The sequence below is a fragment of the Triticum urartu genome, chromosome 5, assembly GCF_003073215.2.
Source record: "Triticum urartu cultivar G1812 chromosome 5, Tu2.1, whole genome shotgun sequence".
Lineage (NCBI taxonomy): Eukaryota > Viridiplantae > Streptophyta > Magnoliopsida > Poales > Poaceae > Triticum > Triticum urartu.
In genome coordinates this window covers 262507240-262528716 of record NC_053026.1, presented here as the reverse complement: position 1 = coordinate 262528716, position 21477 = coordinate 262507240, and the positions used below count along the sequence as shown (strand labels likewise).

General features: G+C 44.4%; 2 protein-coding genes across 3 annotated transcripts; both read left to right on the top strand.

Moving 5' to 3' along the window:
- Nucleotides 1–1277: 1277 nt before the first annotated feature.
- On the top strand, nucleotides 1278–6556 carry LOC125508551 (WEB family protein At5g55860-like). 2 transcript variants are annotated; one of them, XM_048673287.1, is made up of 3 exons: nucleotides 1278–1504; nucleotides 2274–2473; nucleotides 4606–6556. In XM_048673287.1, the coding sequence occupies exons 2-3, from the start codon at nucleotides 2303–2305 to the stop codon at nucleotides 6349–6351; spliced, it is 1917 nt and encodes a 638-aa protein (XP_048529244.1). In that variant the 5' UTR covers nucleotides 1278–1504; nucleotides 2274–2302; the 3' UTR covers nucleotides 6352–6556. The 2 variants fall into 2 exon arrangements, with proteins under 2 accessions (XP_048529244.1, XP_048529243.1); XM_048673286.1 differs by having other exon boundaries at nucleotides 4603–6556.
- Nucleotides 6557–9666: 3110 nt separating this feature from the next.
- On the top strand, nucleotides 9667–20964 carry LOC125506978. Its single transcript, XM_048671686.1, has 4 exons — nucleotides 9667–9803; nucleotides 19377–19691; nucleotides 19806–20179; nucleotides 20897–20964. Exons 1-4 carry the CDS (start codon nucleotides 9667–9669, stop codon nucleotides 20923–20925), a joined length of 855 nt encoding a protein of 284 aa, XP_048527643.1. The 3' UTR covers nucleotides 20926–20964.
- The last annotated feature ends 513 nt before the right edge of the window (nucleotides 20965–21477 follow it).

Sequence of the window (21477 nt, the reverse complement as noted above, 5' to 3'; positions counted from 1 at the left end):
CATGCACATTCCTCTTCCACCTCTGTTTCTTCACTTGCAATGACACCATCCGAACCAAAACTGCTCAATCCACGGCTAAGGTACCCAACTCTGACTAGAAAATCCTCATAATTGTTTGGTCCATCTTCCCAGTAATAATGCTCGCAAGGATTTGGTGGAATCTGTGACAAATTGACTAAAAAATTAGCAAAAAAGGAACACACAAGAAACATCAAATCAAGGAAACAAAAAAAAGAGAAAATAAGCAAACTTACACGGTGACTGGGGCACTTGTAGAAAATCCCGTCAGGATTTGTTTCCAATTTACACGAGACGAATGGCACATCGAATATGACAACTAGGGCATGGTACCAACGGCAGCACACCCGCCGGTGCGGGCGATGAGAGGGGCGGCGAGAAAAGGGCTAATGCCGGAGGTGGAAGAGACGCTTGGACAACATTCTTCCCGCGATGCTTCACGGCCGAAGAGCTAGCATCTGCGGACATGGCGGCGACGGCGACAATGGCAGAAAGGGAGAGGAGAGAGCAAGCAATAGACCTAGGGACGGGGGAATGCGAAAACCAGAAGCTCCAGGGGCCGAATTGCAAAAAAGACCAAATGCCAGCCGCGGGAAATCTCCCGCCTGGGCCCGAGCGTCGACGTGACGGCTATCAAAGCACCACGCAAGCTAGTCAGATGAAAGTAAGACCTCGGATGAACAACTTAGAAAGAATTAGGACCCAGATGTGCATTTTAAAAGAATTGAGACCCAATCCATACTTTCTGAAAAGAATTAGGACTGCACTTGCATTTTACTCGGATGAGACCGTGAGAGACAGTACACTTATCACTTTGCTTTCTCCGCCAGCCGCCTCCTCTGCAGCACGCACCACCCCCACCACGGCCTCGCCCCGTCGCCCCCTATCGCCACCACGGCCTCGCTCCGCCGGCCCTTATTCCCACCACAGCCTCGCCCCACCGCCTCCTGTCAGCACCGCGGCCTTGCTCGCCGCCAACCCCGCGGAGGTTGACTCTGCCGCCACCATCTTACTGCCCCAGAGCAGATCGAGATGCGATCCGATGGACACGATGCGGGAAGGGGCATCTCAAATTGGACCGTGCGTCAACGTGCCCGCCTTAATCATCGCCCCCGTGCTTGGCTCACACGCTCCGGGAAGGAGTTGGCAGCTTGCGTACGTGCTAGGTTGCTAAAGGTCCTAAAAATACTCTCTCCTGTTTGAGCTCGACTCAAACCCAACAAAACGTGGGCCCCGCCACTGCCATTGATTGAATTGGCTATGATGCCCGGAAAATACGTGCGCCCCACCAACTTTTGCTCTTTCCGACCAAGCCGCACGTTCCTTTCGGACCGATCGGACCGCCTAACCCCAACCCCAACAAGCCACCCAAGCCCCTCCGCCGCCGCCGGCCGGCAACCCCAGCCCTTCCTTTCTGCCCCCTCCGCCGTAGCGGCTTTCTGGATTGCCACCGGCTTGGGCCTCACCTCTCTCTGCGCATCTACTGGTTCGTTTCGGCCTGACATTTTTTTTTTGTTCCTGCTAAGCCCTAGAATTGGTTGTCTGGATTGATTTCCTTATTTTCTCCTCACTTTTCAAGCTCGGTGAAACCCTCTTGTCCTTTGAGAGACGCTACGCCCGTTGTGATGTGCTTATGTGACTATTCAAGGGGATTTTGGGGCATATTTGCGGCCTCTTTTAGGCCTGAAGGGGGTTGGAAGGGTTTGCAGGGGAGAATGAATTAGAAATGCGGAATGCACATCTCTGCTGTGACTCTGCAACATAAATTTTGGAGCAGCAGGGCATTTTACCATGTTATTTTGTACAAAAATTACAGTGTCATGCATGCATTTGTAACAGTTTACGAACAACCATATGGGACATCAATATCACCTGTAGTGTTTTCTAATAATACGATCCCATGAATCTTCAATATGCGTTTTCCCCCTGAAAAAGGTTGCTGGAACATAATTACTGTTGTTTCATGTCCTATAACCACATCCTAGTAGTTTCCTTAATCAAATTGATCATTCTACTCCCTCCGTTCCTAAATATGAGTCTTTCTGGAGATCCCAATATAGACTACATACGGAGCAAAATGAATGAATCTACACTCTAAAATATGTATGTCTGTATACATCCGTATGTAGTTCATATTGAAATCTCTAGAAAGACTTATATTTAAGAACGGAGGGAGTAGTATATATTGCAGAAAGTTGTGTACCATTAGCTTTCCTGCAAATGCTTTTCTGTAACTCCTTGTTTTTCTATTGCAGCTTGCATATAATATAGTAGTACAGTAAATATGGCTACAAAAGTTCGCCCACCTTCTACTGACGCAGAAAAAATGGAGGTTGGAGAAATAGATACAAGAGCTCCTTTTGAATCTGTCAAAGCTGCAGTGAGCTTATTTGGTGAAGTAAGGTTTTCATCTGACAAATCAGCTGCGAGAAAGCCAAAGGCTCCTCAGGCAGAGGTAGTTACTTTGCAAGTTCAAATACTTAACATGCGCACATGCATGTTTGCCATGATTCACTCGCATAGCATGAATACTGAGGACACCTGCTTAACCCTTGACATCCTTATACAAGTATAATTTTGAAAAAGAAACGCATCGCGTGTTGTGAAAACTGCTAGCTCAAAATGTTGTGTCATAAATTTCATCACTGAGAAGTTCTAGATGTTTCTAATCTGTTGAAAGTATACGTGATTATTTTGGTACTGATCTTGCTTGTTTATCTCCTCTGAAATGTCTAATTATTTCCCATGCTGCATTTTGTTGTTGAGAAATTTACCCCCTTTCTAGTCAATTTAGTTTACAGCATGTTTCAGTGAGTAATATATGCTGTAATTTGGTACCCACTCAATGTTGTCACTTACATATGTTTTCCATTTATTTATTTTAATTGATGGTGACGGCGAGGGTGTCCTCCCATTTCAAATTGTCAGCCTTTACCTTATAGAAATAATGATTTTTTTAAGAATGTGGATTGTTTTTAAATTTACATCCTCGTGTTATGAGTCTTAAGATGATCCCTATGAATTGTGATCCATGTCATGTTTTTCTATCTAGGCTACTTAATTTTGATTGAAATTCGTAGGATCCCTTTGTACTGTTCCATGCAAAAATTCCCATTCATACAAATGTCTTGTAAGAACTCTGCGTTCTCCCTACGGTGTATCAGACACCCTTACCTTATAGAAATAATGATTTTTTTTAAGAATGTGGATTGTTTTTAAATTTACATCCTCGTGTTATGAGTCTTAGGATGATCCCTATGAATTGTAATCCATGCCATGTTTTTCTATCTAGGCTACTTAATTTTGATTGTAATTCGTAGGATCCCTTTGTACTGTTCCATGCAAAAATTCCCATTCATACAAATGTCTTGTAAGAACTCTGCGTTCTCCCTGCGGTGTATCAGACACCCTTTGGTGCAAACCCTAGGATTTCCAATCCTTTATGGCCCAGGAAGACATGCCATTGCAATTATGGTTTTCATATTCCTCTATGGAATCTTTGAGATCAAAGATACCCTTAAATTTGCAATTTCCCTATCAGATCAATCTGCCTACGCATATGTACAACAGCAAAGCCTTTCAGTCCCAAACAAGTTGGGGTAAGCTACAGTTGAAAACCATAAGATACCAAAATCAAGTCATGGTTCTGGCATGTAGATAGTTAAGTTCCACAAACCCTGCCCATGGCTAAATCTTTGGTGATATTCCAGTCCTTCAGACATGACATGCAGATATTTCAACCAACCAAAATACAATACCGCATTTCAGTCCCAAACAAGTTGGGGTAAGCTAGAGTTGAAAGCCATAATATATCTGGACCAAGTAGCTAACTTCCACGCACCCCTGTCCATGGCTAAATCTTTGGTGATGTTCGAGTCCTTCAGACTTGACATGCATATATTTCAACCAATCAACATACCATACCCACCTTGCCTTGCAATGCAGCGGCCACACATGATAACATCTTTGTTTTGTTCCTGGTAGAATATCAAGTAGCCTAATATTCATGGTAGATAACTTTATCTTTGGCCAGAGAATTGTGTCATTTTATGTAATTAGTACCAGTGGGAACTGGAGTTACTGGACTAATATTTTAAATTGGTTTGATTTTTCCATTATTTTGTTTTGTTTAATCTTTGGGAATGGAGGAAAAAAAGACGACTTGTTAGAAATTGCAATTGAAATTTTGCTCAACTGTACTAATTTTGCAGAAGTGACATATAGGCAGATAGTCGAACATAATTTGCATGATGGAAATTTGTATCACATTTTCAAATAATCAACCAGCTTAACCGCCCACTAGCTCTACATTTCCTGGCCTAAACTTCTTGGGTCTTCTTTCCAGTTATTTCACCTCTTCGCCTTTTTCATGACTTCTGATATTACTTGTACTGTCAGTCAGGAACAGTGTATTGTCTTTGCCCCTACATATCTGGCTTCTGCAGTTCACATATTACTGATGCAATTACATCGCATAATTGGCATATCTCTTCCTTATTATTCATGCAACACAGTTCACTGGCTCTATTTGGTATCTGATTATCCGAATATACTCTGACTCTGTTTTTTGAAACATACTTTCAGCAGAAGGTGTTAGCTAAGGAGACCGAACTTCATTTGGCCCAGAAAGAGTTGAATAAATACAGGGAACAACTGAGTAATGCTGAAACAGCCAGACTACAGTCCCTCTCCGAGTTGGAGAAAGCTAGAAAAACTGTTGATGAGCTAACTACTAAGCTGGATGCAATCAATAAATCCAAAGAGATGGCTATTCAAGCCACGGAAGATACAAAGACTCGAACCAAGCAGCTTGAAGGAGGCAACCCGAAGGAAGCTGTTCGAAAAGATAGTCCCTTGAAGCAGGAACTGGACAGTGCAAGGCAACAGTATGCGGTTGCTCTGGCAGACCTCGATGCAGCCAAACAGGAGCTGAGGAAGCTCAAGAAGGATTTTGAAACCTCATTAGATATGAGGCTGTCTGCTGCCCAGAAGGAAGAGGAATCATTGCACTCGATAGAAGCCAACAAGGAAAAGGCTGCTCAACTTCGTAATGAGTCTAAAGCAATTCAGGAATCGCTTATGCACATGAAGGCAGCTACAGAACAATTACAGGAAGAAGAGTCGCAAGTCCTTGATGAGAAGGATGTTGCTAGGAATGCATATAAACAGGCTTTGGAAGAAGCTGAGAAGAAATTGTCATATTTGAGAAATGAATTTGATCCTGCTGCTTATAAAACCCTTAAAGAAAAGCTAGATGAGACCAACTCTGAGATTTCATCAATGCAGAAAAAGATCGAAGATGCCCGTGCTCTAGATTTAGAAACTGTTGCTGCTATCACCACAGAATTGGATGATGCGAAGGAAATGTTGCAGAAAGTAGCTGAAGAGGAAAGCACACTTCAGAACTTAGTAGAATCACTGAAGCTGGAGTTAGCAGCTGCAAAGCAGGACCACAGTCAACTCAAAGAGAAGGATACAGATACTGAATCCATTGTTGCAGATCTACATGTCAAGCTTCAGAAATGCAAATCTGAGCTTGAGGTAGCTGTTTGTGCTGAATCAGAAGCTGCAACAGCTTCTGATGACTTGATGCTAGCTCTTCAACAGCTGTCGTGTGAGTCTAAAACTGCCCTGCAAGAAGCTGAAATGATGCAGAAGAGTGCAGCAGAGTTAAGAATTGAAGCTGAAGCAGCACGTGTTGCGTTAACAGAAGCGGAGGAACGGTTGCAATCAGCTTTGAAAGAAGCAGAAGAAGCAAAAGCAGCTGAAGCGAAGGCCCTTGATCAGATTAAGCAACTATCAGACAGAGCAAGTGCTGTTCAAGCTTCAACTTCTGAACCCGGAGGAAAGGTCACAATCTCAAAAGCGGAGTTTGAATCTCTTAGCCGTAAGTTAAAGGAGTCAGAGAAGTTGAGTGAGATGAAAGTAGCTGCTGCCATGGCGCAAGTGGAAGCTGTTAGGGCCAGCGAGAATGAGGCAATACAGAAAATGAAAACTGCCCGGAGAGAGATGGAGGACATGGAATTAGCAACAGAGGAGGCACTGAAGAGGGCGGAGATGGCTGAAGCAGCAAAGAAGGCTGTAGAAGGTGAGCTTAAGAGGTGGCGTGAAAAGGAACAGAAGAAAGCTGCAGAGTCCGTGTCTTCTGCAGAAGCGCAAGCACACGCAACCACACTTTCATCTGTACACAAGGCTCCTGCTGGAAAACCCACCGAGAAGAATGATGGGCATCAAAGGAACAGCAGAATGCTGTTGAGGAAGGGCTTTGTGTTGCCAAACATCACAGGCATGTTTCATAAGAAGAAGGGCCATGTCGATGGCAGTTCTCCATGATACCTTCCTGGGGAAAAATCTGTATGATATCATCATGGCTTTTCATTCTCATTGATATTTTTGTGGTTCTAGTTCATGTTTCCACTTTGTACAATATAGATGGTTGCATGCCATACTTTATGTAATATATTTGTGGTTGCTTGTAGTATGTTCCTGACATATAACTGCATCCTATGTATGAATGTTTTATCTGTTTATTTTCTAACTCCTTTTCGGTCTCTGATAGGTACTACTAGTAGTTTTTCTGCTTCTCCAAAAAAGTAGTTTTTCTCCTTATATAAACATGATAGAACCACGTTTGATTTCATATAATATGTGTACAAAACCATTTCATTTCACATAATGTTATTTCGAATTTGAAGTTTATTTGAGTTTGGGAGATTATTTAAAATAATTTCCAATATCGTAATGAAAGAAAGGAGTGGACATAATATGACTTCTCCAAATAATAGTGTTGGATATGTTTTAAATAGGATCCATTGCATTTGGGTATTTCAAAACCATTTGTGATCTCACAAGCGTGATAAGCAACTCAAAACCAATCCACAACAACAAAAAAAACATTTATGGTTATTTATAAAACCCTATATACTTATTTTAGGGAAATTACAAATGCCTAAATGAGGCATGAGCAAAATAAAAATTATTTACCGAGCTTAGTTTTGGCTGGAAATAATTTTACTATGTCCAGCACACTTATTTTTGTTTATTGTGAATTTTATTGGATTTATAGGAAAATGTTTGGTAATATTTTAAAAATCAAAACCTTTTTGTTATTTTAAAAAAAGAAAAAAGAAATCCTAGACTATATGGGCCAAATCCAGTCCATGACCCATTTCTCTTCATCTTCGCGCAAGAGCAACTTCACCTAAAGAAAACAGGTTGTAGCAGGGCCCAACCCAAATGACATCCTCCCTATCTCCCTTCCCGGCCTCACTGACGATTGAGCCCTACCCAAGGCATCATCCTCCTCCTCCGGTTGCTGACGTCAACCGACGAGAAAAACGACCCGCACCTCACCCCCTCTACCTCCCTGGCCCCACATGCTTCGAGAAGTCCCCCAATCCTCGCTCACGACCTCTTTCATCCTTAGTATGCCATCGAGGCCACTCTAGTGGCCATTACGGCAAACCCGAAAAGGCTGCCACCAATTCCACCGTGAGCAGCTCCATCAACCTCCTCCCCTCTCCTATATAAACCACCCGAAGCATTGCACGCTGCTCCGAACCAATCGCCCTCTCGAAGAGGAAGCTTGTCTCCACTAGACGGTGAGCAATTGCTCATTAGAGTGTTGAATCGTTGTCGTCAACCGTGACCTCGCAACCGATGGACCAGAGGCCCTCCTCTTCTCCCCTTTCTCTTCATTTTTCAGAGGCTCGTCTCTGACTTCTTCAAGGATCAAAGCTGCCGATAATGCTCCAAAACATTTGTAGACACGACAAAACAAAGGAAACAAAATAAATTACAAACTACGAATGCTCACAATGAAAAGAGTAAAAATCAGAAATCATGCATAATTGACATATACTTGGTTTGGTGCAGAGCTGGCCATCCGAGCCGTGCCTGTCAGGCTAGCCCGTTAGCACGGTGCCACGACACGAGATTGGCCTGGCCTGGCACGGGCTAATCGAACTGTGCCAGGCACGCCATGGGCCATGCTTGGGCCACTAGGCTGAGCATGCCGGGCAGCACACGACCAGTTTATCTTTTTATCTTTTTATATTTCTTGTATATATGGCCTATAACTAGCCCAATAGGTTAAATTGGCCCAAAAATAGCCCAACAAGCCAATAACACATGAGCCTACATGTCTAGCACGCCGATGGTTTGACCCTATTAGTAAAGGGGTTGTGCCTGGGCGTGAAGGCGCCCACGTGCACGACACACCCGTCTATTAACCGTGCCCCTGTGGGTCGTGCCGTGCCAGCCTGTTTGGACAACTTTGGTTCAATGAGACATAATATATGGAGATAACATGCAATAAATGGGCTCTAAAATTCGTAAAATATAGAGCCACCGGTTTGTGACCTTCTCAGTCATGTAGTCATTAGGGGTGTTAAATGTGACAAGCAAGTTGGCCCATCCAGTCGTTATGGCCTGATGTCCAAGGATAATTCTATGGAAGGGTGCATTGACATGTATCATTCAGGAGCACATGATCCCCATATTGTCGAGGGTGTCCATTTAGGATATTGAAACCTCTATTGTCGTCCATTAGTGTTTTCGTAAGCTGAACTCCAATAATGATGCGACCAAGGACTAGGGGTGATGGTGCCATACATCAGGGCACCTGACCTTCGGAGAACAAGGTTGCTAGGCCTGCCTCGGAGCTCGGACATAGCCTAGGCCCCTCGCCACTAACGGTGGGCTTCTTCCAGAAGGATATACATTAATTGTACCACAATACATGTACTCTGGTAGAAAACTTGGGTGCCAAGCCATGTAACATGACTTGGGCACTTGTAACCCATCTATATAAGGGGAGGTAGGGGCCTCCCAAGTCGGCATCTATCATCTCCTCATCTCTTCACAACAGAAACACAATCAATACACTCATATATGCAGGATCTAGGGTATTACTCCACCATGGAGGCCCTAACCTGGGTAAATCCGTGTCTTATGTGTACCCCAATCCGATCCTCTATGCGCACTCCGCCCCATGAGGAACCCTATGCAAGGATCTGACGGGATTTCGCTCCGTCAGTTGGCGCGCCAGGTAGGGGCTGGTGTGCATAGATACTATGTTCAAATGGGATTCTTCATCAACATCAACTTCAACCTCAATCAAGATCATGGAGAATCTTCCATGGAGGTTAAGGGCTCAACGTCAACATGGCCTTGTGACCTACAGAATTTCCCAGACAACATATCCGTTTTCATCGTCCCCATATCCTCGAGCATCAGTTTGACGTTTCCTTCGGAGAGATTGTGTGGAATTACGTCTACAACAACCCCTCAAAATTTCAACACGACCCGATCTGCGAGTCTCCAGCAATCTCCGAAATACCAAGATACTAACGAATTTGAATGAGAATCCATGCGAGCTCAGGGAAACGAGTCCAGCGGCCAACTCCGACATCCTTTGGAAGATCCAACAGTTGATCTCATGCAGGTGTGTGTTGTCAACAACCCATCAAAATTTCAGGCCGATCCGACCGTTCAAATCCGGGACGAGCCCAAAGAGTGCATCAAGGTATGCGTTAGTTTCCTGCGTGAAAATAGATCCGACCTGAGTTCATCCTTCTTCATGGACGAGCTATCAAACTTCATCGCATGGAGACCTTCACCACTCGAAGACCTCCTCGGTGGACCTCCATGTCGGGGATCTCCATCGTGCGGACCTCCATGGCATGGACCTTCTCCGCGGACCTCCTTCGCCCGGACCTCCATGGCGTAGACCTTCGGCGCCACGGACCTCCATGGCATGGACCTCCACTACAAGGACCTTCATGGTGCAGAACTTCGGCGCCACAAACCTCCTCTGCTAGATGTCTACCGTCAGCCTCCTCACGCCAACCTAATCTTCATGCGTGGACCTCCTCCGTGGGAGGTCTACCGTCGACCTCCTCGCATCGACCTCATCTTCACCGCACGGACCTCCTCAGCCGGAGGTCTCACCGCACGAGCCCATCGTGTGGCTGTCAATCTGCAAACCTCGCAAGAACCGGCTCGAGGGCACTGTCTCACCGTTTACAACCAGGTGCTATCTATCTAATCATTCAACCATATGTATTACTATGACAAATAATGTCGATGTCTGTGGGTACTACTTTCTGCAGATAAATCAACTATGCTCCTATTGCATCGTTGGTTCGCCGCTCATGCCTCATCACTCGACGGACTCAGGCTACACCACACGAGCTTCCACGCGTGAACTGCTACTTGTGAACTGCGTTGGGATTTTCCCCAAAGAGGAAAGGTGAAGCAATATAGTAGCAGATAAGTATTTCCCTCAGTGAGAACCAAGGTTATCGAACCAATAGGAGAACCAAGCAAATCCTAGTCAAACAACACCTGCACACACAAGAGCAAATACTTGCACCTAACGCTAATTGTCAATCTGCTTGAACTTGTTACTTGCAAGGATTAAATCTGGTAGTGGTAGATAGATAAATTGCAAAGTAAAATAAAAGTAAATAAATTGCAGCAAGGTATATTTGATTTTTGTAATATGATAAAAGTAGACCGGGGGCCATAGTTTTTGTTGGGAAATGTAGCATGCAATTTCAAAAAAAATCCTACGCTCACACAAGATCTATCTAGGAGATGCATAGCAACGAGAGGGGGAGAGTGTGTCTACGTTCCCTCATAGACCGAAAGTGGAAGCGTTTGGAAACGCGGTTGATGTAGTCGAACTTCTTCTAGATCCGACCGATCAAGCACCGAACATACGACACCTCCGAGTTCTGCACACGTTCAGCGCGATGACGTCCCTCGCCTTCTTGATCCAGCAAGGTGTCGAGGAAGTAGATGAGTTCCATCAACACGACGTCGTGATGACAGTGATGGTGAAGTGATCTGCGCTGGACTTCGCCTAAACACCACGAGAATATGACCGGGGGTGTAAACTGTGGAGGGGGCGCCGCGCACGGCTAACAATTGATGTTATTTGTTCTAGGTGCCCTCTCCCCACATATATATAGGTGGGAGGGGGAGGGGAGGCATCCAGGGGCACCCTAGGGTTGGCCGCCGTCCCCTAGGGGCCCTGCCTTGCCCTGCGCCCCCCTTCCCATATATGCATGAAGGGGAAGGAAAGAGGGGGGGGGTGAGGGAAGGAAGTGGGAATCCTAATCCACACTTTCCTTCCCTTCTCCCCTTTCCTTCTCGCCCCTATAGCCTTATAGGGCGCACCAGCCCCTTGTGGGCTGGTGTGTTCCTTCACAAGGCCCTTATGGCCCATAGGATTGTCGGGGTACCCGAAACACCTTCCGGTGACCCGATACCCTCCGAAACACTTCCAGTGTTTGAATACCATCGTCCTATATATCAATCTTTACCTCTCGGCCATTTTGAGACTCCTCGTCATGTCTGTGATCTCATCCGTGACTCCAAACAACATTTTATCACCAAATCACATAACTCATATAATACTAAATCGCCATCGAACGTTAAGCGTGCGGACCCTACGGGTTTGAGAACTATGTAGACATGACCAAGACACCTCTCTAGGCAATAACCAATAGCGGAACCTGGATGCTCATATTGGCTCCTACATATTCTACGAAGATCTTTATCGGTCGAACCGTTAGGACAACATACACAATTCCCTTTGTCCATCGGTATGTTACTTGCCCGAGATTCGATCGTCGGTATCTCCATACCTAGTTCAATATCGTCACCAGCAAGTATCTTTACTCGTTTTAATACATCATCCTGTAACTAACTCATTAGTCACTTTGCTTGCAAGGCTTCTTATGATGTGCATTACCGAGAGGGCTCAGAGATACCTCTCCGATACTCGGAGTGACAAATCCTAATCTCGATCTATGCCAACCCACAAACACCTTCGGAGATACCTTGGAGCATCTTTATAATCACCCAGTTACGTTGTGACGTTTGATAGCACACAAGGTATTCCTCCGGTATCCAGGAGTTGCATAATCTCATAGTCGAAGGAATATGTATTTGACATGAAGAAAGCAATAGCAATAAAACTGAACGATCAATATGCTAAGCTAACAGATTGGTCTTGTCCATCACATCATTCTCCTAATGGTGTGATCCCGTTATCAAATGACAACTCATGTCCATGATTAGGAAACCTTAACCATCTTTGATCAACGAGCTAGTCAAGTAGAGGCTCACTAGGGACTCAGTGTTTTGTCTATGTATTCACACATGTATCAATGTTTTCGATCAATACAATTCTGGCATGAATAATAAACATTTATCATGAATAAGGAAATATAAAATAACAACTTTATTATTGCCTCTAGGGCATATTTCCTTTAGTCTCCCACTTGCACTAGAGTCAATAATCTAGTTCACATCGTCATGTGATAAACACCCATAGTTCACATCGCCATGTGACCAATACCCCAAAGAGTTTACTAGAGTCAAATAATCTAGTTCACATTGCCATGTGATTAATACCCAAGAAGCACTAAGGTGTGATCATGTTTTGCTTATGAGAGAGGTTTAGTCAACGGGTCTGTCACATTCAGATCCGTATGTATTTTACAAATTTCTATGTCTACAATGCTCTGCATGGAGCTATTCTAGCTAATTGCTCCCACTTTCAATATGTATCTAGATTGAGACTCGGATTCATCTGAATCGGTGTTAAAGCTTGCATCAACGTAACCCTTTACGACGAACTCTTTATCACCTCCATAACCGAGAAACATTTCCTTAGTCCTCTTAGGTAACTAAGGATAATCTTGATCGCTGTCTATTGATCTAATCCTGGCTCACCATTGTGCCCCTTGCCAAACTCATGGCAAGGTACACAACAGATCTGGTACACAGCATGGCATGCTTTATAGAACCTATGACCGAGGCATAGGGAATGACTTTCATTCTCTCTCTATATTCTGCCGTGGTCGGGTTTTTGAGTCTAACTCAACTTCACACCTTGTAACACAGGCAAGAACCCTTTTTTTGACTGATCCATTTTGAACTTCTTCAAAACTTTATCAAGGTATGTGTTTTGTGAAAGTCCTATCCAGCGTCTTGATCTATCTCTATAGATCTTGATGCCTAATATATAAGCAGCTTCACCGAGGTCTTTCATTGAAAAATTCTTGTTCAAGTATCCTTTTATGCTATCCAGAAATTCTATATCATTTCCAATTAATAATATGTCATCCACATATAATATTAGAAATGCTACAGAGCTCCCACTCACTTTCTTGTAAATACAGGCTTCTCCGAAAGTCTATATAAAACCATATGCTTTGATCACCTCATCAAAGCATATATTCCAACTCATAGATGCTTGCACCAGTCCATAGATGGATCGTTGGAGCTTGCACACTTTGTTAGCACCTTTAGGATCGACAAAATCTTCTGGTTGCATCATATGCAACTCTTGTTTAAGAAATCCATTAAGGAATGCATTTTTGATATCCATTTGCCAGATTTCATAATCATAAAATGTGGCAATTGCTAACATGATTCGGACAGACTTAAGCATCGCTACGGGTGAGAAAGTCTCATCGTAGTCAACTCCTTGAACTTGTCAAAAACACTTTTGTGACAGGTCGAGCTTTGTAGACAGTAACATTACCATCAGGGTCAGTCTTCCTCTTGAAGATCCTTTTATTCTCTATGGCTTGCCGATCATCGGGCAAGTTCACCAAAGTCCACACTTTGTTCTCATAAATGGATCCTATCTCAGATTTCATGGCCTCAAGCCATCTGTCGGAATCTGGGCTCATCATAGCTTCTTCATAGTTCGTAGGTTCGTCATGGTCTAGTAACATGACTTTTAGGACAGGATTACCGTACCTCTCTGGTGCGGAATGTGCTCTGTTCGACCTACGAGGGCCAGTAGTAACTTGATCTGAAGTTTCATGATCATCATCATTAGCTTCCTCTCTAGTTGGTGTAGGCATCACGGGAACGATTTTCTCTGTTGTGCTACTATCCAATTTGAGAGAATGTACAATTACCTCATCAAGTTCTACTTTTCTCCCACTCACTTCTTTCGAGAGAAATTCCTTCTCTAGAAAGGATCCATTCTTAGTAACAAAGATCTTGCCTTCAGATCTGTGGTAGAAGGTGTACCCAATTGTTTCCTTAGGGTATCCTATGAAGACGCACTTCTCCGATTTGGGTTCGAGCTTATCAGGCTGAAGCCTTTTGACATAAGTGTCGCAACCCTAAACTTTTAAGAAATGACAACTTAGGTTTGTTGCCAAACCATAGTTCACACGGTGTCGTCTCAACGGATTTAGACGGCACCCTATTTAATGTGAATGCAGCTGTCTCTAATGCATAACCCCAAAACGATAGTGGTAAATCGGTAAGAGACATCATACATCGCACCATATCTAATAAAGTACAGTTACGACGTTCGGACACACCATTACGCTATGCTGTTCCACGTGGCGTGAGTTGTGAATCTATTCCACAATGTTTTATATGAAGGCCTAACTCGTAACTCGAATATTCGCCTTCGCGATCAGATCGTAGAAACTTTATTTTCTTGTTACGATGATTCACCACTTCACTCTGAAATTCTTTGAACTTCTCAAATGTTTCAGACTTGTGTTTCATGAAGTAGATATACCCATACCTACTCAAATCATCTGTGAAGGTCAGAAAATAACGATGCCCGCCGCGTGCTTCAACACTCATCGGACCGCATACATCGGTATGTATTATTTCCAATAAGTCATTAGCTCGCTCTATTGTTCCGGAGAACAAAGTTTTAGTCATCTTTCCCATGAGGCATGGTTCGCAAGTATCAAATGATTCATAATCAAGTGATTCGAAAAGCCCATTTGCATGGAGTTTCTTCATGCACTTTACACCAATATGACCTAAACGGTAGTGCTACAAGTATGTTGCACTATCATTATCAAATTTGCATCATTTGGCATCAATATTATGAATATGTGTATCACTACGATCGAGATTCAATAAACCATTTACATTGAGTGTAAGACCATAGAAGGTTTTATTCATGTAAGCAGAACAACAATTATTCTTTGACTTAAATGAATAACCATATTGCAATAAACATGATCCAATCATATTCATGCACAACACAAACACCAAATAATATTTATTTAGGTCCAACACTAATCCTGAAGGTAGAGGGAGTGTGCGATGGTGATCTTATCAACCTTGGAATCAATTCGAATACACATCGTCACCTCGCCCTTAACTAGTCTTTGTTCATTTTGCAACTCCTGCTTCAAGTTACTAACCTTAGCAACTGAACCGATATCGGATACCCAGGGGATACTATGAACACTATTAAAGTACACATCAATAACATGTATATCAAATATACTATTGTTCACTTTGCCATCCTTCTTATCTGCCAAGTATTTGGGGACAGTTCCGCTTCCAGTGACCATTTCCTTTGTAGTAGAAGCACTCAGTTTCAGGCTTGGGTCTAGCTTTGGGTTTCTTCATGGGAGAGGCAACTTGTTTGCCATTCTTCTTGAAGTTCCCTTTCTTTCCCTTTTGCCCTTTCTCTTAAAACTAGTGGTCTTGTTAACCATCAACATTTGATGCTCTTTCTTGATTTCTACCTTCGCTGATTTCAGCATCGCGAAGAGCTCGAGAATCGTTTTTGTCATCCCTTGCATATTATAGTTCATCACAAAGTTCTAGTAGCTTGGTGATAGTGACTAGAGAACTCTGTCAATCACTATCTTATCTAGAAGATTAACTCCCACTTGATTCAAGCGATTGTAGTGCCCAGACATTCTGAGCACATGCTCATTAGCTGAGCTATTCTCCTCCATCTTGTAGGCAAAGTACTTGTCAGAGGTCTCATACCTCTCGACATAGGCATGAGTCTGAAATACCAATTTCAGCTCGTGGAACATCTCATATGCTCCGTGGCGTTCAAAACATTTTTGAAGTCCCGATTCTAAGCCATTAAGCACGGTGCACTAAACTATCAAGTAGTCATCATATTGAGCTAGCCAAACGTTCATAGCGTTTGCATCTGCTCCTGCAATAGGTCTGTCCCCTAGCGGTGCATCAAAGACATAATTCTTCTGTGCATCAATGAGGATAATCCTGAGATCATGGACCCAGTCCGCATCATTACTACTATCATCTTTCAACTTATTTTTCTCTAGGAACATATCAAAAAATAAGGGATCTATATTGCAAGCTATTGATCTACAACACAGATATGCAAAACTATAAGACTAAGTTCATGATAAATTAGGTTTAGTTAATCAAATTACTAATGAACTCCCACTTAAATAAACATCCCTCAAGTTATCTAAGTGATACATGATGCAAATCAACTAAACCATGTTCGATCATCACGTGAGATGGAGTAGTCATCCATGGTGACATCTCTATGTTGATCATATCTAGTATATGATTCATGTTCGACCTTTCGGTCTCCAGTGTTCGGAGGCCATGTCTGTACATGCCAGGCTCGTCAAGTTTAACCTGAGTATTCTGCATGTGCAAAACCGTCTTGCACCCGTTGTATGTGAACATAGAGTCTATCAAACCCGATCATCACGTGGTGTCTCGAAACGAAGAACTGTCGCAACGGTGCATACTCAGGGAGAACCCTTATACCTTGAAATTTTAGTTAAGGGATCATCTTATAATTCTACCGCCGTACTAAGCAAAATAAGATGCATAAAAGATAGACATCACATGCAATCAAAATATGTGACATGATATGGCCATCATCATCTTGTGCTTTTGATCTCCATCTCCAAAGCATCGTCATGATCTCCATCATCACCGGCTCAAGACCTTGATCTCCATCGTAGCGTCGTGGTCGTCTCGCCAACTATTGCTTCTACAACTATCGCTAAGGCATAGTGATAAAGTAAAGCAATTACATGGCGTTTGCATTTCATACAATAAAGAGACAACCATAAGGCTCCTGCCAGTTGCCAGTAAATTTTACAAAACATGATCATATCATACAATAACGTATATCACATCATGTCTTGACCATATCACATCACAACAAGCCCTGCAAAAACAAGTTAGACGTCCTCCACTTTGTTGTTGCAAGTTTTGCATGGCTGCTATGGGCTTCTAGCAAGAACCATTCTTACCTACGCATCAAAACCACAACGGTGATTTATCAATTTTGTTGTTTTAACCTTCAACAAGGACCGGCCGCAGTCAATTTCGATTCAACTAAAGTAGGAGAAACAGACACCCGCCAACCACCTTTATGCAAAACTAGTTGCATGTCTGTCGGTGGAACCGGTATCATGAACGTGGTCATGTAAGGTTGGTCCGGGACACTTCATCCAACAATACCGCCGAATCAAAATAAGACATTGGTGGTAAGAAGTATGACGATCATCGCCCACAATTTTTTTTGTTCTACTCGTGCATATCATCTACGCATAGACCTGGCTTAGATGCCACTGTTGGGAAACGTAGCATGTAATTTCAAAAAATTTCCTACGCTCACACAAGATCTATCTAGGAGATGCATAGCAACGAGAGGGGGAGAGTGTGTCTACGTACCCTCATAGACCAAAAGTGGAAGCGTTTGACAACGCGGTTGATGTAGTCAAACTTCGTCTAGATCCGACCGATCAAGCACCGAACGTACGGCACCTCCGGGTTCTGCACACGTTTAGTGCGATGACATCCCTCGCCTTCTTGATCCAGCAAGGTGTCCAGGAAGTAGATGAGTTCCGTCAACACGACGACGTGGTGACGGTTATGGTGAAGTGATCTGCGTAGGGCTTCGCCTAAGCACCGCGAGAATATGACGGGGGGTGTAAACTATGGAGGGGGGCGCCGCACACGGCTAACAATTGATGTTGTGTGTTCTAGGCGCCCCTCCCCACATATATATAGGTGGGAGGGGGGGAGAGGCAGCCAGGGGTGCCCTAGGGTTGGCCGCCGCCCCCTAGGGGCCCTGCCTTGCCTTGCGCCCCCGTTTCCATGTATGCATGAAGGGGAAGGAAAGAGGGGGGGTGTGAGGGAAGGAAGTGGGAATCCTAATCCACACTTTCATTTTCCTTCTCCTCCCCATATAGCCTTATAGGGCGCACCAGCCTCTTGTGGGTTCGTGTGTTCCTTCACAAGGCCCATATGGCCCATAGGATTGCCGGGGGTACCCGAAACACCTTCCGGTGACCCGATAAGTACCCGATACCCTCCGGAACACTTCTGGTGTCCGAATACCATCGTACTATATATCAATCTTGACCTCTCGGACATTTCGAGACTCCTCTTCATGTCTGTGATCTCATCTGGGACTCTGAAAAACATTTGGTCACCAAATCACATAACTCAAATAATACTAAATCGTCATCGAACGTTGAGCGTGTGGACCCTACGGGTTTGAGAACTATGTAGACATGACCAAGACACCTCTCCTGTCAATAACCAATAGTGGAAGCTAGATGCTCATATTGGCTCCTACATATTCTACGAAGATCTTTATCAGTCGAACTGTTATGACAACATACACAATTCCGTTTGTCCATCGGCATGTTATTTGCCCGAGATTCGATCGTCGGTATCTTCATACCTAGTTCAATCTCGTTAACGGCAAGTCTCTTTACTTGTTCCATAATACATCATCCTATAACTAAATCATTGGTCACTTTGCTTGCAAGGCTTCTTGTGATGTGCATTACCGAGAGGGCCCAGAGATACCTCTCTGATACTCGGAGTGACAAATCCTATGTAGCGCCCCGAGACCGATGTGCCAGGTGTCCTCCGCTTATTTGCTGTTGTTGGCTTGTCATTTGCTTGCGTGTTGCATCTTTTCATGTCATCATCCGCATTGCATCATCATGTTTTCAAAACTTGCATCCGTCCCGGTCTCCTCGTCCTCTCTGTTGTCCGTTTTGAGCCCAACCACACTTGCACGCACCCGCGGCATGTCCGAGATAGTATTTTATAAGTAGCCGGAAAAATGTTCTCGGAATGGGATGAGAGTTGACGTGTGGTCTTATTATAGTGTAGATATACCGCCTGTCAAGTTTCATCGCATTCGGAGTTCGTTTGACGTCCCAACGTTAAACTATAGCGGCATTATAGCCGGGCACACGTCGGACGTTTTCGGTCTTCGAAAACTGTTGCCGGGCTTTCCCTCTCTTTCCTCTCTAGTCCGTCTGCACAATCCGCTATCACCGCCAGGCCCCGAAACCCCTCCTTGCATGGTGCATCGACCCCTCACGTGCTCGTCCGAAAGTTGTCCGGAACCCGACCCGGACTGTCGCCACCGTTGGATCCGGATCATCCCCAAACGTCTACAAAACGTCTCCGTTTTGTTAATTGGACTCCCTAGCCTATTTAACCTGACCGTCCAATTTTAATCGGAGGGACGAGATAGCCCCTAATCTAACCCACTCACTATATAAACTAGACCAACCCTAAATCCTAGGCAGTTTGTCCCTTCCATCAAATCCTAGCCGCCGCCACCCCAGTCTCTTCTCTGTTTCCGTGCCTGACCAACCATCGCGGCTCGTTCCCACAACCGCCTCTTTCCAGCTTCAGCGCCTCGTCCCCGAGCTCTCGGACGCCACCGTTCCCGTCCATCACAGGCGACTGAAACCAGCAGGCCCCAGCGCTGTAGCACCTGATCGTCTTGGCCTCCACCTGCAGTCGACGACACCCCCGGTAACCCTGCGCCTCTTCCCGATTCAGGAGGAGAGGAGCTCCTCCCGAAGCCTTTTCCTCGCCATCGCCGTTCGGCGCCGTCGGTGAGCCGTCCGCCAGGAACTGCCTCGCGCCCTCGTTTCTCTCTGTTTCCTTCTCCTCCCTATCTCGATTTTCTTCTCTCTCATGTAGCTCTCTCTCTCTCCCCTGTACTGCAGCAGTAGGAGCTTCCGCCGCTGTTTCGCGTCAGATCCGGCCCAGGACCGCCAGATCCCGCCGCCTCCGCCATGGATCCCCCATCCCCAGACCTCCTGCCGCTCGCCGGAGCCCTCAGCGCCGCCGCTGCCCTTCTTCCTGTCGAAAAGAGGAGGACGAAGCCTCTGCCTCAAGTCGTTCGATGCGACCGCGTTGACTCCCGCTGTTTTGACCGAGCCGGCCCACAGTTTCTTTTCCAGCGAGGCCCAGCCTCCCATCCAGCGGCACGCGAAGCCCAGCTCCCAAACCGGCCTGCTGTCTCCCCACCGAGCCAGGCCAAGGCCCGAAGTGATCAGCCCCGCCCCTGTTGCTGTTGGGCTAGTTCTTGTTTTGGCCCGTAATGTTTTTTTTCCAGATCTGGTGTTTTTGTCTTTTTTCAGAGTTTGACAGTTTTACAGAAAAACCCTCCATGTTCATGCTTTAATAACTCATCATCCATGCACCGGATTAAAACATTATATATGAAATTTTCTTAGAATTTCATCTAGTTTAATAATATGCAACTTTCATCCATGTTAAAAATGCTTAAACTGTTGTTTGAATTAATTTACTCCTATGCCATGCTAAAATGATTTAATTCATAACTAAATAACCGTAGCTCCAAATTTAATAAACTTTATATGTAAATGGGGTAGAATTATGCCTAGTTTATCATGGTGACCTTACTTTGCATGTTTAACAACTTTAAAATTGTGTTTAGGGCAGAACAGTACCAAACCTTAAAATATGCATACGGGGATTTACCGGAATTGTTGTTCGTTGCTTCCGGCCTCATTTAAACTTGCCTAGATAGGTAGTTTTCATTTGCTTCACCCCTTGCCATGTTAAGAACATTTAATATTGTTGGGTACATAACAAGATCGAACTAAATAATGGAATGTGGTGTTTTGTCAATATGCATCTCGTTGCATATTGAGCTCCACTTAATTTGTAGGATTGTTTTGTGCATTTTGCCATGCCATGCTTCTTTAAACCGTACATGCATCATACTTGATTGTGCATCATGCCATGTTTATGTGGTGGATGTTTTACTATGTTGTGTGCTTCTTTCCAGTGTTTGTTTCTTCGGGTTGGTTCCGGTAACGTCGCGTTTGTGAGGACCCGTTCGACTACGTCCGTTTGTCTTCTTCACGGACTCGTTCTTCTTCCTTGCGGGATTTCAGGCAAGATGACCATACCCTCGAAATCACTTCTATCTTTGCTTGCTAGTTGATCGCTCTTTTTCTATGCCTATGCTGCGATACCTACCACTTGCTTATCATGCCTCCTATATTGTTGAACCAAGCCTCTAACCCACCTTGCCCTAGCAAACTGTTGTTGGCTATGTTACCACTTTGCTCAGCCCCTCTTATAGCGTTGTTAGTTGCAGGTGAAGATTGAAGTTTGTTCCTTGTTGGGACATGGATGTGACGCCCCGATTTGACCGTACACTAATCATGCACGCAAATGTGTACGATTAAGATCAAGGACTCACGGTAATATATCACAACACAACTCTACAAATAAAATAAGTCATACAAGCATCATATTACAAGCCAGGGGCCTCGAGGGCTCGAATACAAGAGCTCGATCATAGACGAGTTAGCGGAAGCAACAATATCTGAGTACAGACATAAGTTAAACAAGTTTGCCTTA

What these genes read in the sequence shown, in the direction of transcription:
- LOC125508551 (XM_048673286.1), top strand. Translation starts at nt 2,303, where the DNA reads ATGGCTACAAAAGTTCGCCCACCTTCTACTGACGCAGAAAAAATGGAG. An exon ending in CAAAGGCTCCTCAGGCAGAG is followed by an intron (nt 2,474 to 4,602) that starts GTAGTTACTTTG and finishes ACATACTTTCAG; the next exon opens with CAGAAGGTGTTAGCTAAGGA.
- LOC125506978 (XM_048671686.1), top strand. Translation starts at nt 9,667, where the DNA reads ATGTCGGGGATCTCCATCGTGCGGACCTCCATGGCATGGACCTTCTCC. An exon ending in CCACTACAAGGACCTTCATG is followed by an intron (nt 9,804 to 19,376) that starts GTGCAGAACTTC and finishes AATCCTAGGCAG; the next exon opens with TTTGTCCCTTCCATCAAATC. An exon ending in GCTAGTTCTTGTTTTGGCCC is followed by an intron (nt 20,180 to 20,896) that starts GTAATGTTTTTT and finishes GCTTCTTTCCAG; the next exon opens with TGTTTGTTTCTTCGGGTTGG.